The sequence below is a fragment of the Clupea harengus genome, chromosome 6, assembly GCF_900700415.2.
Source record: "Clupea harengus chromosome 6, Ch_v2.0.2, whole genome shotgun sequence".
NCBI lineage: Eukaryota > Metazoa > Chordata > Actinopteri > Clupeiformes > Clupeidae > Clupea > Clupea harengus.
The window spans coordinates 31374367-31391928 of NC_045157.1; the positions used below are offsets into that span (position 1 = coordinate 31374367).

The 17562-nt window shown below is 38.7% G+C and overlaps 1 protein-coding gene across 2 annotated transcripts in view; it reads left to right on the top strand.

Annotated features, from left to right (window-relative positions):
• Positions 1 to 17562, top strand: part of nadsyn1 (NAD synthetase 1) — a 34486-nt gene continuing 16924 nt past the window's right edge. Inside the window, exons 1-16 of one of the 2 annotated variants that reach the window (XM_031569762.2) lie at positions 1 to 220; positions 430 to 490; positions 4334 to 4450; positions 4537 to 4590; positions 5704 to 5793; positions 6749 to 6800; positions 10236 to 10324; positions 10579 to 10696; positions 11042 to 11173; positions 11448 to 11519; positions 12601 to 12725; positions 13502 to 13550; positions 13765 to 13867; positions 14388 to 14556; positions 15482 to 15617; positions 16566 to 16672. In XM_031569762.2, coding sequence (XP_031425622.1) covers positions 136 to 220; positions 430 to 490; positions 4334 to 4450; positions 4537 to 4590; positions 5704 to 5793; positions 6749 to 6800; positions 10236 to 10324; positions 10579 to 10696; positions 11042 to 11173; positions 11448 to 11519; positions 12601 to 12725; positions 13502 to 13550; positions 13765 to 13867; positions 14388 to 14556; positions 15482 to 15617; positions 16566 to 16672 — 1559 coding nt within the window. In that variant the 5' untranslated portion in view covers positions 1 to 135. The remainder of the gene's footprint in view (positions 221 to 429; positions 491 to 4333; positions 4451 to 4536; positions 4591 to 5703; positions 5794 to 6748; positions 6801 to 10235; positions 10325 to 10578; positions 10697 to 11041; positions 11174 to 11447; positions 11520 to 12600; positions 12726 to 13501; positions 13551 to 13764; positions 13868 to 14387; positions 14557 to 15481; positions 15618 to 16565; positions 16673 to 17562) is intronic. The other variant, XM_012842375.3, reaches the window with a different exon arrangement.

The window sequence follows — 17562 nt, forward strand, 5'->3', positions numbered from 1 at the left end:
GAGAAAGTCAATTGTCAACCAGACAGAAGAGGGCGCTAACGAAACAAATTGAAATGCCAGAAGAAGAAGAGTAAAAAGACCAAGAAGAAAGTGTAGTTGGAAGACTTCACAAGTGAGTGTTGACGAGGAAGCGAAATGGGTCGCAAAGTTACATTAGCAACGTGCTCACTCAATCAGTGGGCATTAGATTTCGAAGGGAATTTGTCAAGAATATTGAGAAGTAAGTCTGTCCTGTAACACCACGTCTGCTGAACAAAATTAAACGGGAATGTCATGCTAGCGATATGATTGTTGAAAATAATGTATGTATCGTTACCTGGTCAAAAGATATGTCGCCAGTAATCCAACATTTGTAAACCTTTGGACATTGGCCTTTGAAACACGTTTTCATAAACGTCTTTTTTCTAACTTTATTTTAACCATCCGCAGGTATCGAAATAGCCAAGGGTAATGGAGCAAAATATAGACTGGGACCAGAACTGGAGATATGGTAACCTTAATATTCGCCGAAGTTTTGTTTTTGTTCACCCAACAAACTGCAATTGACCAAAGGGTTGTACTACGAAGCGAGTTGACGGGCTCATCTAGGTAACTTCAGGGGTAACTTGGGTTACGTTCAGACAGCAAGCGAAAGTTGCCTGAATCTGATATTTTCTATTCTAATTGGGCCACTTCCATTTGTGGTTTTAAATCAGATACAAATCTTATTCTTTGCAATGCGACTCAGTCTGAACTGTCATATCGCAATTCATGCGACTTGTATTTCTATCCGCATTCATTACAATGTTGCGCTGGTGGGAGGGGAGGCACACCAAACGTTTGACCAAAGTGAAAATGGAGCACGGCGGCGACCTTAATCAATGGAGGGACAGTGAGGTGTTCGACCCTTATCAGTATTTGGGGTGATGGCTTTATTCAAGCAAAACTTGAGGGGCCATATCGCAACCGGTCTCTGTTTGAGGATATAGCGAAACAAATGGATGAAACGGAACGCAGAGGAACTTGGCTGCAGTGTCAGTGCAAGGCGAAGAGCCTTAACGAGCTTTCTTCAGCTGGAAGCCACGATATTGATTGCGAGACCGTAGGTGAGTTAACTAGCTGCAGATAACATACCTTACCTTATCCTTATGCACTAGATAACATTACATTTACCCCAACGTCAGTGCAATGACTGACATAAAAGTTGCATAGGCCTATGTTACATGAATAGCCTACATTTAGCCCAAAATCTGATCAAATCAGAATGATTAGCCACAGTTTCAACAGAACTGGGTCTGTACAGTCAAGTCTGGCTAATCCAAGGAGCAGGCACTGTTTTAGCATCAGTTTACTATAAAGTGTTGTAATCTACTTCCAAAGTATGGGGCTGGTTGCACAGACATGGTTCAAGCCTGGACCTTGACCAGAAACATTTTCTCTATTGAGGTCTCCAGTGAAAAGGCTTAATCCATGTCTTGGCGACCAATCCATGATTTATTTACCTCAGGCTGTCTGATCATGTTAAAACATTGTGTAGCCTCCTGCAAATGAGTAAGCTGTGGTCTAATAATAACATTATAGCATAATGATGTCTGTTTGTTTGCAACAGGTGGTCACATGAGCCTTGACTCACTTCCATCCACATCTTCTGCATCTGGGGAAAACTCAAAAGCATCTAGTACAGAGATCTGTGGAAAGAACACAGCAGTCACCGACCCTGGATGGAAGTTGTTTGATCAGGCTTTTGTTAAATCAATAGTTAACACTGCTGAATAGTTAGCTGGATGCTTGGCAGATACATTCATTGCTACTTCTGTACTGAGAATACAAAACGGTATTCTGTTATTACTGGACTGTGTTGTAATAGAGCAAAACTTTCTCTTTATTCTCTTTACCCTCCAGAGTTAGCATAATTATTTATTTTTGAGTTCCTGCTACAATAGTTTTTACCAAACACTTGTTCCTACTTATTGCAGCTACATCTGCCATTTTCAGCCATCTACAGAGGATGAGGAAAACTGCATCACTTGTTGTAGTTTGAGGAATCGGTATTCTTTTAAGTTTTCAGTATTACAGAATGACCAAAATATGCAGACATTAGAGGTTGGATAAATGGAATAATTTCATTAACCCTGCTGCACAATTGAGAATTTCACTACGGTAGGCAGGGAGTGTAATATTTGCTGAATTACACATTTGAACAGAACTGACCCTATAATTTGTATTAAGAACTTTTGTTAACAGAAAAATACTACAAAGCTCAGGAATGAGATTTGAGAGACAGGAATGCATTTTTTTTTTTTTGGCATGGGTTAGGTGTTAGGTTAACATGTTTCTGATCAAAAACTAGCCAGTTGACAACTTTTCTAACACAGCCGAACATCAAGCATCAATCTTACTCTCTTCCTCGGTTCCTCTGACATCTTCCTCGGTTCCTTTGTCACCTCTGCCATGATGTTCATACTGAGAATGCTGCGCTAGTTGTTGCGTGTGGTGTTGCCATAAAGCATTATGTAGTTCATACTGAGAATGCTGCGCTAGTTGTTGCGTGTAGTGTTGCCATAAAGCATTATGTAGTTCTTGCAAGAGGTGTGGCACCCTGTCCACTAAAGTAACATGGCATTGGCACAGGCTCCATCCTTCGTGCTACGAGGCAGTGTACCACCACAATTATTTTGAAGCTGTTATTTTAAGGTACAATTGTTCCATAATGCAGGTGTAATGTTGAATTGATGCATATTGTGTGTTTGCACTTAAGTGACCCTAAAACGTTTTAATTGATATTGGTTGTACTTGAGGTGAACCGATGCGGCACTGATTTGGCCAGAGCGGTTAGTTAGCTCTGTATACCCAGTTTGGATGGTATTTCAGACAAAATGATTCTTCTATTTCCTGGACCAATAATAAGCTGATATGATCTTTCTGATGTAAATAATCAAATGTGATTCTCCATTGAGAATTAATAAGCAGTAATAGTGTTGGGTTATTCCAAAGAACGATTTTCAATTCCATGGGTTTAACTATTATATATATATTATGTATATATTATGTATATATATGCTTTTGTGTTGTGTAAGATAACAGCTTCTTTCATAATAAAGACGAAAATGTTGTGTTAAATGCAAATAATGAATTAGAACTGAACTACAGGAAGTGAGATTCATATGCCGGATGTATATGAGGGATGTTGGACCTCTTCTGGGTTGACGTTACCATGTTGGGTTTGCCATGTCATGCTTTTCTGAGTAAAAAAATAACATTTCTAGTATTCTTGCCTACCGTGTCATTTCTGACCTACGAACATAACGCATTCATTCACATTCGCCCTTTCCTAAAAATGAAAAGAAAAGTTAAAGATGGTAAAGACAGTAATCAAAGGATGCTCAACATTGTGTAGTGATTTCATTGTCATGGTTTATTTTTTACTTGCATTTTCCTCTGGCAATCCAGCTCCAGCATACACAGGTATAGAGGGCAATAGGTGCCTGCTGGTGGCTGGAAGACAGGCATTTGCACTACATACAATTATTTAATGGGCAATCAAAATAAATCATCATTCTTTTGTCTTTCTGTGAACACATGAAGAAACCATTGTAAGTGTAGGCTACACAGCTCATCTATACTCTGTATTAATATAAGAATGCATAGCCTACAACTTGATATCAAATATTCTATTCCTGACTTGTTACAGGTGTGCTTTTTAACTGGGATTGTAGCTGAAATCATTGTTATCCTTGCACAATAGCATTACGTTCATACAGGGAGCCCTTGTAGCCCAAGTGAAGCCTATCATTAAATAATTCCTCATGTTTGTCATGTATTTAGCTATTGACTATGGACACAATGTAGAACGGAATAGGCTAGAGAACATAGCCTAGCGTACAACAAGAAAACTGTCATCTTTTACTCTAAAGGCAACGCACTGCCAACAAGAAAACTGTCATCTTTTACTCTAAAGGCAACGCACTGCCAACAAGAAAACTGTCATCTTTTACTTTAAAGGCAACGCACTGCCAACAAGAAAGCTGTCATCTTTTACTCTAAAGGCAACGCACTGCCAACAAGCCTCCCTGGCCTTCTGGCTACCATGGTGTGAAGGTTTATTTAAACAACAGTGTATCTTAGTGCATTATTTCGGTAAGAAAAAGCAGTGCGCAAGCCATTGGTCATAGATTGGGCCTGCGTTTGCGAACATGGCCCTTTTATGTGAACGCACACAAACTCTTGATAACTCTGACTTAAATCTGAGTAGGTTTAACTCCCTTCGTACTACATCCCTCAGTAGCTATTGATTCACCTTTTAGGTTTGAATATTTTAAAATCTAACACGTCTGTTTTTTGCTCTTTTAATCAGTGGGTATGGTTGTGCAGACCACTTCTATGAGTCGGACACGCTGCTCCACTGTCTTCAGGTGCTTAGGGAGCTTCTGGAATCACCAGTGACCCAAGATATCATTTGTGATGTAGGCATGTGAGTGGAAGAAAGCCTTTCAGAAATTTCTGAATTTTCCCTTGTGCATGAACTTTGAACTTCACATTATGTCTGCACTTCCACAGGCCAGTTATGCACCGTGATGTTCGTTACAACTGCAGGGTCATTTTTTTGAACAAGTAAGTTAATTCATGCTGTTTTTGTGTGTAATTCTTCCTTTTACCACTTGCCAAATTTCTTTCTTTTTTGCCTGGAAAACAGACGGAAGGCTTTTCCTCATATCAGATTCTCTTGGTGTGGGTAAAAACCAATCAATTATGCATGCTTGTGATGTGTAACCTTTGTTGTAGTGTGACTTTACATTATTTACCGCTAGAGATTAAATACACAGACATTGCTTGTCCACAAGTGTCACTTGGTAGTTACCAATCTACAGTTTAGCAGCAGCATTAACAGGCAAGCACTCTAGCATGTGTAAGAAAGGACCCATTTGACAACAGACCAATAGTTCATGGACTGACATAACAGGAAGAAACTCAGTCGAACAACAACTCTATGGTAACTCCAGAGACTCAGTCTGACAACAACTCTATGGTAACTCCAGAGACTCAGTCGAACAACAACTCTATGGTAACTCCAGAGACTCAGTCTAACAACAACTCTATGGTAACTCCAGAGACTCAGTCTAACAACAACTCTATGGTAACTCCAGAGAAGTGCTAGTACTGGAATTTGAGTGACGGCAAAGGAAGTACTAATCTTGATTTTGCGATTTAGGCATTTTTCACATTGTTCAAAAGTGAAATCTCAAATGAATCCAATATATTGGCCAGCTCTAGTTTACAGTGTGCGCAACAAAATGACTCCACAGCCTCGACCAGCCGTTTCGCTTGAAGTTTTTGCCACCATTATTATTCCACTTGTGTAGCTTGCTGGCTTAGTAACAAACTTGAAAACTGTCCAATCAAAAGAAACTAAAAGCCACCCCTTATTTATATATTGGACCATGAAATCCTTAAATGGGTCATGAAATAAGTTGACACATATAATTAAATATATTTTTAAACAAATAAATAAATCCTTAAGTCACCATTTGAGCAGTTATTGACACATTTATTGAATGAGGTATTGACATATATTTCACAATATTTTTACAGATATCATTCTCTCTCTCTCTCTATATATATATATGTATATATATATATATATACATCCATCCATCCATACAACCATGCATACACATATATGTATTTATTTTAGTTTGTGTGTTACTTTTGCGCGTTATTTTTCAGGAAGATCCTTCTCATCCGTCCAAAAATGTTCCTGGCAAATTATGGTAACAACCGTGAGTTTCGCTGGTTTTCTCCTTGGACTCAGCCCAGGTTTGTATTTTACCAGTGTTACTGTAAACAACATATAGAATTGTAATGCGGACACATGTTTTTTGTGTGTGTGTGTGTGTGGGGGGGTGTATTTATGTCTTTTCATAGAAATTGATCAAGCAAGCTACCAGTGTAACAGCAAGTTACCAATGTACATTTCTTTTGAAAAAACGTTTTATATTAGCATCATGTACTTGGATAGGGGTGAGTTTTCAGATTTGCAATAGTAGTTAATTCACAAAACTGTAAGAAAAAGGATGTTTGTCAGATGGTTGCTGCAGCAACCTGACTTTATTCCAGTAAAGTGCAGTAACGAAGCACGTGGAGTATACTCTGGATTCCGTGGTGCAGATCTGAACAACAAACATCTCCAACTCTAGCCATATATACTGTTTAAGACACGTAAATGAACTAGCCTTCTAATTCAAACAGGTCAATTAGAAGAACTAGAGGATTCCATCCCTCTTTGTCTCCTGTTCTGTTTGGAAAGTGTATTTTGAATGCTGCAGCTGGGTGGGATTATTAGTGACCTGATTATTGCAAGATTGTGTCATTTTAACAAGAATTTCATCATAGTCTGAGAGATGAGTCACAAACATGAGTCTGGGATTCACTTTTGTTGATCAAAGCAAATGTATAGCCAACATCCTCAGTCATGATGTCAGCTGAAACAGTACAATTATAGAATACTCACCAATTCCCCTCTTTTCAGAAATCGTAGGGTGGGTGACTCGCCAATTGTAAGAAAAAGGATGTTTGTGCGGTGGTTGATGCAGCAATATGTTTTTTTTTCAGACGATCTGTTGGATGCTTCAACAGAGACGCATCCCAATTCACTTTGAATGGGTTGACGTCGTCATGCGTTGTGAACTGAATTGTGGTTCTGTTGACTCATGTGGAGTATGTGCTTGTTATAATATGTATATACGTGTGTATGAAATATTTTGTGTTCTAGGCATGTAGAGGAGTACATTTTACCAAGGATGATCCGGGAGGTCACTGATCAGGTAAGGCTAACATTTGCTCTCTACACCTTTCACAAAAGGCCCTCAGTTCTAGTTTGTGTGTACTTTCCTCTCTACTGCAAGGAGACACTCTACTCCAATTTCGAAGGCCAGTCTTTTTTTTCTTCTTCAGAAAGGTATACACCACAAATGGACTGCTTTTGGAAAGTTTGAATGCCGACTGCTGTAATTAAATTGTGTTTTGTGGGGTTCCATAGTCGTCCAGGGACATTGAGCATTTAACAGATGAATTTGTTTGATTTCAATGAGACCTTTCCTGTTAAACGGGAGTGTTTTCAGGTAAACACACTTTTCTCATGCCATTCTGTGGTGAATCCATGCTAACATTTAACCTTAGTGTACAGCAACATACAGGCTGCGGTTAAATAGTGTTTTTTTGCTTAAGAGGGTTCCTTACTAAGTGAAATGACCCGCAAGTATTTAAGTGGCAGCCATGGTGAGAGCTGGTTGAATTCTCTAACTGCTTCATCTCCTTCAGCATAGGGTTCAGTGGACCATCCTTTACGAAAGGAAAGCAACAACAAATTATCATAATAATCCATGTCAATAACATCTGCATTGCATTAATATGTAGCCTAGTGAAAGTGTATTAATATGTAGCCTAATGAAAGTGTATTAATATGTAGCCTAGTGAAAGTGTATTAATATGTAGCCTAGTGAAAGTGTTTTAATATGTAGCCTAGTGAAAGTGTTTTAATATGTAGCCTAGTGAAAGTGTATTAATCAATAGCCTAGTGAAAGTGTATTAATATGTAGCCTAGTGAAAGTGTATTAATATGTAGCCTAGTGAAAGTGTATTAATATGTAGCCTAGTGAAAGTGTATTAATATGTAGCCTAGTGAAAGTGCATTAGATTAGATTAGATTCAACTTTATTGTCATTGCACAGAGTACAACGAAATGCAGTTTAGCATCCAACCAGAAGTGCAAAATAGCAAAAAAGTGCAGAGTATGTGCATATGTAAAGTGGAGTAGGTGAATAAATAAATAATATGTTACATTAATATGTTACATTACATTAATATGTAGCCTAGTGAAAGTGTATTAATATGTAGCCCAGTGAAAGTGTATTAATATGTAGCCTAGTGAAAGTGTATTAATATGTAGCCTAGTGAAAGTGTATTAATATGTAGCCTAGTGAAAGTGAAAGTGCAGTTGGATTCTCGTAGCACCTCATGATGTTTTCCATCAAGGCCAAGGAAAAGTGATTAGGGACGGATATAGGACATCATTTCTTGACTATTCAACCACAGCTACAGACTATACGCTTACAATGAGTTGATTTAATTCTCCATCTCATAGATTCAGGGTCTTGCATTCATACAAAACATTTCACCAGACTGTTTCAATATCAATCAAAGCATGGGCCGTAACAACCTTATGCCCATTGTCTTGTTATTTCGATGTCCAAACTTCACAAAACTCACAAATTATTTAGAGGCCCGTTAAATCAAGAGGCTGACTGTACTGTTCTGTATAGACGGTAACTTGTGAAGAAAACTGGACCATGACCGTGTTAAAATGTGCCCCTTTGAAACCAGTTGACAGACCAGTTGACAGACCAGTTGACAGACCAGTTGACAGACCAGTTGACAGTGAAGCTGCGTAGGCACCCATTGTGTTTCTACCTTGTCTTATTCATCTTCTGCCACAGGAGTTTATAGCAGTCCCTCGAACCATATGAAAAAGTTTTGAAATGTTTTGTGGCACTCTGATTGGGGACAATCCCCTGATTCTTTTCACCATGTTTCATATCTGTGCCTTGAGTGCTGTAGCAACACAAATGGTTTGAAATTGGAGGTGCGTTTATGCACTAACCTTTAAACCTTATTTATATATGTTAACCAAGAGTGCCTACCAGTCTCTAGGGGGGAAAAAAACTGTTTAGCATAGTAATTGCTTTCAAAGGTAACACCAACTTGAACCCTCCCTCACAAGACTGCACCATTAACATGTCATGGTATATTCCATATTCTTTTGTTGTTTCTGATGACCGATAACATTGAATAATACCACTACATTGTCATGTTGCCATTATTGGTACGCATCATAACAGCCTAAATCATGTCCAAACATGCAGGCCTAATGGTGTCCAAGATTATGTGACCTGGGATAGCAAGTTAATGTTAATGTTGCAATTAATGTTACACAATTATCATTATAAAAACATTTCTCATACAGCTAAGATTAAGAATACCAATATCTCTTGTTACCATACATGTGATGAGTTCGTATTTCATAACACATTCATAAGCTTTGATTAATATATTTTTGATGTGTACCTCAAATATTCACGTTCACATTTTATGTTGGAAGATGGCATAACCAGTATAATTTGTTCAGGTGGATCATATGAGTTGGTGAACATAGTTCTTAAAAGGTAGAAGTGAATGGCCCAGCCACACAAATTGAGTTGTTGACACTGAGACACATTTTTTTTTTTTTTTTAAGTCAAAGTCTTTTTGAAGAAGAATTAGCATCATACCTGTGTTTCTGAACCAATACAGCTGTATCTATCACTATTGGGTCAGTTTTTCAGAGTAAATACTGATTTTCTACACCTGTAGTATTTACCTGCATATCGCAATAGTTCCTACTGGTCACTAGTGGGCGCTGGTGGTATTTTACATATCAGGTGAACAGCATGTCAATACATGAACAGTATCTGTAGTTTCAGCTACACAGCTCTTGCCTGGTGTCAGCTGCATCCGAGACCTAGGCAAAAGCAATACTTCCTTCCATGGCTACCAACTCTTTGCAAATGAATGGGCAACAGTGATTTATTTTCTCATTATGTTCTACCACAAGAGATGCCTAATGTAATAGACTTTGGAATGATGGTTTAGCCATTATCATATATATTCATATTTTGATAAACTTAGGAAAATGTTTTTGTTCTCATTCTTATTATTTTATTATTTTTATTATTTAAACTAAAGCAAGGCTATAGAAGCATGAGCTGCCATTTTTTCCACTATTTTTGTTCTGTTCCTAAATTAGTCTGTGTCCAATTGCAGTGCCAAAAAAAATCAAGCATCATAAACGATGTGGGATTTTTTTTCAATTTGTGTCAAATATGATTCAACATACCATTTTGCATTGAGGACATTTCGGTCCGTTTTACTTCCATACAAACTACAGTACATCTCATTGAATCCATCTTTGTAATATATACAAGCCACAGTACATCTCCTTGAATCCATCTTTGTAATATATACAAGCCACAGTACATCTCCTTGAATCCATCTTTGTAATATATACAAGCCACAGTACATCTCATTGAATCCATCTTTGTAATATATACAAGCCACAGTACATCTCATTGAATCCATCTTTGTAATATATACAAGCCACAGTACATCTCCTTGAATCCATCTTTGTAATATAAAACATATTGAAAACTCTCTCCCCTCTTTAGGCATCTGTCCCATTTGGAGATTGTGTTCTCTCTACTGTTGACACATGCATGGGCAGTGAAATGTGTGCTGAGATGTGGCACCCCAAAAGGTATTATTATAAAGCCCCATGACGAGGGCTATTGAATGTACTTGCTTCATACTGCACATGTTCTAACCTTTTACATTTTAGATTAGATAGAATGTAATAGATGCATGTGAATCAAAGGCCCGTTAGCTTTCACTTGGGATCACACACGTATTCCACTTCGCATAATTGCATTTGTACATGTTCATCTGTTTAATGTATATATTTCTGTCTTCTAGAGAAAACTGGAGCACATTAAATATTCCTTGTTTTTTTAGCCCTCACATAGACATGGGATTGGATGGTGTTGAAATTTTCACTAACTCTTCAGCCAGCTACCATGAGTTAAGAAAGGCAAACCAGAGGGTGGCACTAGTCAGCTCCGCCACTAGTAAGGTAAGTGTTTGATTCAGTGTACTTGATTCAGTGTACTTGATTCAGTGTACTTCGCAGTCTAAATGATGTTTGACACCTATTATGGAAGTTAAACAAATACATGATACCAGATCTTAAAATGCTTTAGCTCCATTGATCTTTATTACCTTCACTAGCATAGTGTATTAACATTGTGAATACACCATATTGAATGTTTTTGGGGGCATTTTGAACTCAGATATTGTTCAGGCACTTAGGCTTCTTTTAGCCACCCTAAAAAAAAAACAATAAATGGGTTATTACCTCTGCCTATTTGAAATAGTCGTTTAGGCTTTATCCAGTTGGTCCTTTTCATTGTGTTTCCAGAGTGGGGGGATTTACCTGTTTGCCAATCAGAAGGGGTGTGATGGGGACCGTCTCTATTATGATGGGTGTGCGATGATTGCCATCAATGGAGACATTGTGCTCCAGGGAGCTCAGTTCTCTTTGGATGATGTGGTGAGTCATTTTGGGTGCAGATTAACTCAGACTATGTAGAACTCAGATACATTAGATATTGTGAACCTGGGTATTGATGTATGATGCTATTCTAGTGCAAAATAGTATATATATAGTAGTTGACTTTGAATGGTTTAAATATTAGAATTATCAACATCACTCAAGGGAACTGTTGATCTTGTATTGTTGTACTATTGTTAGCTAACGAACATAGAGTTCTTTGGATCAACCTGTATGGTCTCGCCTACGTTTATTTTCTGTGATTCTTCAAAAGGAGGTTTTGTGTGCCACTCTTGATCTGGAGGATGTGCGGAGCTATCGTGGAGAACGATGTCAACCACATATGGTGAGGCTAGTTTGGTTTCTTAAACAAGGGGAACCATTCACAGCATTATTAATGAAAAACAGCAATCACTGTTCCCTATGAATCCCTTCACCCCCATCACACCAACACATGGTCAGTCAGCTAAAGAGAGTATCTTGTTCCATTTAACCATATCCTTGGAGTGGACAGTTTAGCATTCAGAATTCATGCTTAGGATCATTCTAAAGACAGGGCAACTGAAAGGTATGTGATTTTTGTGATGAAGGAAAGGTATTACTACAAACTACATTTTTCCAGAAAGAAAAGACTTCAAGGTACTTGGGCTCTGTAATGGGTAGAATGAGCCATCTCTGCGAGCCAAGCATGCATGAAGAACACCTAGCTGACCTCAAGAACATTGAGGAGGAGATTGTGGCTAAGGGAGAAGAACTCGGATAAATGTGACCTAGTTCTTATGCATACACACACACTGTGCTGTAGTGTGTAAAAGGCAATGTATGAGCAGATATGTGGACAGTAACTAACATTAGTGCTTTATCGTAGGTTGTTATAGGCTAACTTGGCTAACAACTTACTAGCTATGCTAGCTAATTCATGAGTGGTTAGTTGAAATATGTTAGTGGTTCCTTCATTTATTTAAAAGCATGGCAGGTGAGTATGTGACTGTAATGTTAGCTGTAAACATTAATGTGGCTGCATAAAGCTGACCTCGAGAATCAGGGATCAGGACGCGTCAGAGTTGAAGTTGTGTCGATATCTTTAAAAGCGCTAGGAGCAGTAACGGGGTGGAATAATAATAATAAAAACAAAGACTGAAGAAGAACAGTGTTTCAGGATATTTGTATGTATGTTTTCTGTTTATGGTATGTTTTGTAATTTGGCTCCCACATCTTATAATGTTACCGCCGGATGAACGGTCCAAGTTTGTGATTGTGCTGGTGACTGGCAGCCAACCCACCAATCGCCTTTTAGAAATATGTTTCCCTTTGGTTGGCCTGCAACAAACTAACTACTGTACAGAAAGCAATTGTTACATTTAAACATGAAATTATTGACACACTAATGATTCGGTTTTTTTTTGGGGGGGGGGGTGGGCAAAAAGGTTTCTGATCATAAATCATACCACAGGGTGAATGTGGACTTCTCCCTCTCTGACTGTGAGGATATGCCCCTTCCCACGCACCAGCCTATCGAGTGGCAGTATCACAGCCCTGAGGAAGAGATCAGGTATGCCATAATGACACCATTTTAGTGGATTTTGAGGAAACATTTGTGTTGATGAAACATCAGTTGTATCTGAGTTAAGTGAATGTATTTCTAGTCATGTCATGCTCTTTCGTCTTTGCCCTCCAGATATGCTTTAAAATAGACAGCTGGTCCAAATACCACATTTGATACCAGTAGGTTCTGTATCATTAGTTTTAAGGGCTTGTGTTCACAATACCCCAATCTTACGGGACAGTTTTTTTTCGAGTTTTCTTAATAGCCCAATAGTCACAGGGACGGAAGTTTTGACCAATCCTCCCAATGCACAGCAAAGCAGTTGTCACCTGTATTTAAATTAAATGTGTGCTAGAAATTGCAGTTGTCCACCGTACTTAAGTGTGCTAGACATCGATTAATTTCTCTGTGTGCAAACCGTTATGGAATAAAACTGCACTTCTATTTGTGTAAAATCTTGTGATATTACTCTACCTTATCAGTCGGTATGCTTCTTTGGCTTTTGGCGTTGTCTTTGCAGGTTCCATATCCTTCAACTTGTCAACAAATACCTGTGAAATGTATGCAAATGAACTATTTCCTCAAGATGGATAAAATAGCCCCCCAAAATGTTGTATTTTGTATTTAAAATCTCTCAGATGAAATGGAGGCAAGCCCTAAGAAGTGTGAAGGAATCATTTGTAGAATCCTGTGTTAAATGTGCCTCTATATGCATCAGAAACTAAATAATTCACATTTGAAAGTGCTGATAATTGATTCATTGTTTTCTTTCTTGTTTTCAGTCTTGGCCCTGCGTGTTGGTTGTGGGACTATTTGAGGAGGAGTGGCCAGGTTAACTTTACATTTTCCTCTTTGACCTAGTTTGACTAGTTAACATAGTGACGCATCAGTGTCATAACTTTCAAATGAACAGCTCCACACAGGAACTTTGTGTTATTACATATTCTTTACTATTAGGTGACACAGCAACCATACATGTTGTACTTATTTGTATGTTGAACTTATTGCCTGTCTTTTGTCTCTCTCTATACCTCTGGTATCAAAGGCTGGTTTCTTCCTTCCTCTAAGTGGTGGAGTGGATAGTTCCTCCACAGCCTGTATTGTCTACTCGATGTGTGTGCTGCTCTGCAATGCCGTTAGGGACAACAGTGAGTATTTTTCTTTTTGTTTTGCTTGACACATTATTAGGATCTGGTGTGCACTTATATTCCATAACCATGGGTTAAAGCAATTAAAGCTGAGGGTATTTTCAAGAAATTCTTCTGAGAGAGATGCCCAGAACTAAAAGGTGAGGTAACGCCTGTTTGGACCCTCTATCATAAGACCAACATAACCAGCAACGTATGTTGTAGAAGATGTTGAATTCATCTATTAATCATATACGTTCCTAGCGTTCTCGCTTTATTTAATACATGAATTTAGATATTTAGGAACGTTGGGCATCACAGGGAGAATGTTGACTGCAACCCCATGGAAGGAGTGATTGGCGTAGCCGAGGTGTTACGGTGGAGCCTAGAATGATGATTTATTTGTTTATTTATATTTAAAACCGCATAGCAGGCAACACATACAATCAAAGAATGGTAGTATCCCACCTGATACATAACTGAGGACAACATCAAAACTCTCTGGTCATCCGAGAAAGTTGAAAATGATTTTCCTTTTTAGATATTCAAGTGCTGCAGGATGTCCAGCGAGTGGTGGGTGATCTCACTTACAAGCCTGAGGACCCTCGAGAGCTGTGCAAGCATCTCTTCACAACATGTTATATGGCTAGTGAGAACTCCTCTGAAGATACCAGCAGTCGAGCTAAAGAGCTGGCAATGCAAATCGGCAGGTGAGGTTTTTGGCTACCGTAGTGCTTTTGGCTACCGTAGTGTTCTAAGTCCTCTTTGACTACCGTAGTGTTTTAGACTGCCGTAGTGTTTTTGACTACCGTAGTGTTTTTGACTAGCCTAGTGTTTTAGACTAGCGTAGTGTTTTAGACTACCGTAGTGTTCTTAGTCCTCTTTGACTACCGTAGTGTTTTAGACTACCGTAGTGTTCTAAATCCTCTTAGACTAGCGTAGTGTTTTTGACTACCGTAGTGTTCTAAATCCTCTTAGACTAGCGTAGTGTTTTTGGCTACCGTAGTGTTTTTGGCTACCATAGTGTTTTAGACTACCGTAGTGTTTTTGGCTACCGTAGTGTTTTTGACTACCGTAGTGTTCTAAATCCTCTTAGACTAGCGTAGTGTTTTTGGCTACCGTAGTGTTTTTGGCTACCGTAGTGTTTTAGACTACCGTAGTGTTTTTGGCTACCGTAGTGTTTTTGACTACCGTAGTGTTCTAAGTCCTCTTAGACTAGCGTAGTGTTTTTCAATGCCTCCTTCATTTGCATGTTAGAGAGCTAACCTGTGTCTTTTTAAAGTTTTACTTACCGTAATGCTCCAAAAAATCGCCCAACATTTGTATACTCTAAGGATGGAGCAACCCTTATCTAAAACATGCTTGTGTTAAGAGACCAGCATTTATTTTATGCAAAGCCCTTTTGCTTTGACAAAACATACCAAAATATTTTCAACAGTGAAATTCAATTGCGTTAGCTAACTGCCTCATCTTGTTGTTGAGGTAGAGAAAGTGTTGACCATTCCCCATAGACTTTTGATTAGGGACTGAAAGCTGCCTCAGTTTTGGACTTAATGAGCTGAGACATACCTCATACTTCTACCTCTTGTTGACCTATGCTCATATATGATTTATGTGTGTGTATTGCTATTTCAGCAACCATGTAAATCTCAACATTGACATGGCAGTGAAAGGGTTGCTTGGGATCTTCTCCCTCGTGACCGGAAGAATGCCACAGTTCCGTGCCAGTGGTGGAAGTTCACGAGAGAACTTGGCATTGCAGAATGTCCAGGTGGGAATTTAAAGGCATCACTGCTTCACCTGTCCCCCTTGTAAGGTCTTAAATGCATTATGAATTAAATTGTTAAATTTCAGTTAGTTGATTATGTTTACCCTATAAATAATTAATATCAGAGACACCTCTGATATCTGTTGTGTAACTATTTAATTCAATTAAATTGTATGCATTATACAACTCCTTTAAGCATCTCATCCAAAGGCTATTCATATGATAAGGGCATGGTAATTCGGCCATCGCTATTGGGGTCCTGACGTGGCAAGAAAACCTGTGGGGGGTAGAGAGCCACAAAAACATTCCAGGGTCATTACGTAAGGCCATTGAGTGACAGGTGGGCCATAAGTAGTCCCAGGTGTGTTTACACCTAACTCATCAATCTTCATTGTGTAGGGACACTGGTTTTGGAGAAGAAAAGGTTATTCTGAAGTTTCTAATATTCAGTAGTGAAACCACACCCAATGTCTGAATGCTAAAATCGCCTAACAGCACAGTGACTACTTTTCACCCTTTAAATAGGCAGACTGCCTGATTGAAGTTTGAAGACACCTGTAATGCTAATTAGAGTAACTTAGTTTAACATGTCCCTATGGTCAAATTATCTTTAATCTTTTCTAGGGGTACCATCATTTTTGTCAAGGCCAGTTTCATTAGTTTTAAATGATTCTGTTGAACCACAATTCAAAAGCAATGTCTGATTTTCATTAGTGTATTTTCTGTAAATGTTTATTTATTATTACTTTTGTCAGTTTCAAGTTATTTCGGTGACCATTGTGGGTTTTTCTTTCTTTAACGGAATGGTACCTACAACTTTGTCCACTTGTGTAGTTATCAATTTTGTCCAGTATGATTGTCTTTGCAAGTTCGACTTGCATCTTCACTCCTCTATTGATCCAGAAGGAAAGTTAGACTAGATCAAGCCATGCCTTGTTGTGTCCTTCACAGGCTCGTACCAGGATGGTCCTTGCCTACCTTTTTGCCCAGCTCGGTCTGTGGGCCCAAGGCAAACCTGGTGGTCTACTGGTTCTAGGCTCTGCCAATGTGGATGAAAGGTCAGTTTTGTGGTGGATGGTCTTTCAAATTTAGTTCTGTTAGGAAATCACAGTTCAGAGTATTTGTGGGGGAGTCTTTCTTTATGTTTTATACATGAAACAGTTTCTTTTTCTTGATTCCATTTTTATTTTTCACGAAGGCTACTGTGGTTTTATCCAATCTCTCCTGCTAGGTGACAGGTCTTTGTGGTAATGTGGTGTAGGCTTTTTTTCCATTTGGAGTCATATTAAAACGATTGAACATATTCTGTTCTTTTCACAATACAAGGAGATGCGGAAACAAGTAGGACTGAAAGGCACAGACTTACCGACATTCCGCACAATTACTTAATTTGTACTTAAATTGTATCTAGTCATCTGCATATATATGTTCGTATTGTTAAGAATTGCATAAGTGTGTCCACCTATAGAAATTATTTGTGTGCTTTTCGACGCCTGAGCTTTTCACACGCTCTCACAAGTAATTAATACGGTTATCGGCCACGCAAATCAGAATACAACTTAGTTCGAAAAAAATCATGTCACATTTTCAGCCAAGCCTTTAATCGTATGTTTCAGCCAAGATACGAAAAGGGATCAATCAGAATGCCTTCCGAGATCAACTTCACGTACTCTCTTCTAGAGTGAAAGAGAGACACAACTCACCTTTTCCACGCAGTCGACAGGTTTTTCTGTGCCAAAGGCCCCCACCTTTCTTAGGTATCAGACGTTCCGGACCACAGGATGCTGATCTGACAGGTGTAGTAAGGCGAGGTGTGTAGCGGGCGCGGAGCTTAACTCACTTCATTAACTGACGCAGAAGCAAGGTTTTTAGTATTGAAAAAGTACCCCAAGATTTAATGTCAAAGAGGTCAAAAAGAATTTAAAAGAAAAGAAAACTACAAGACTTG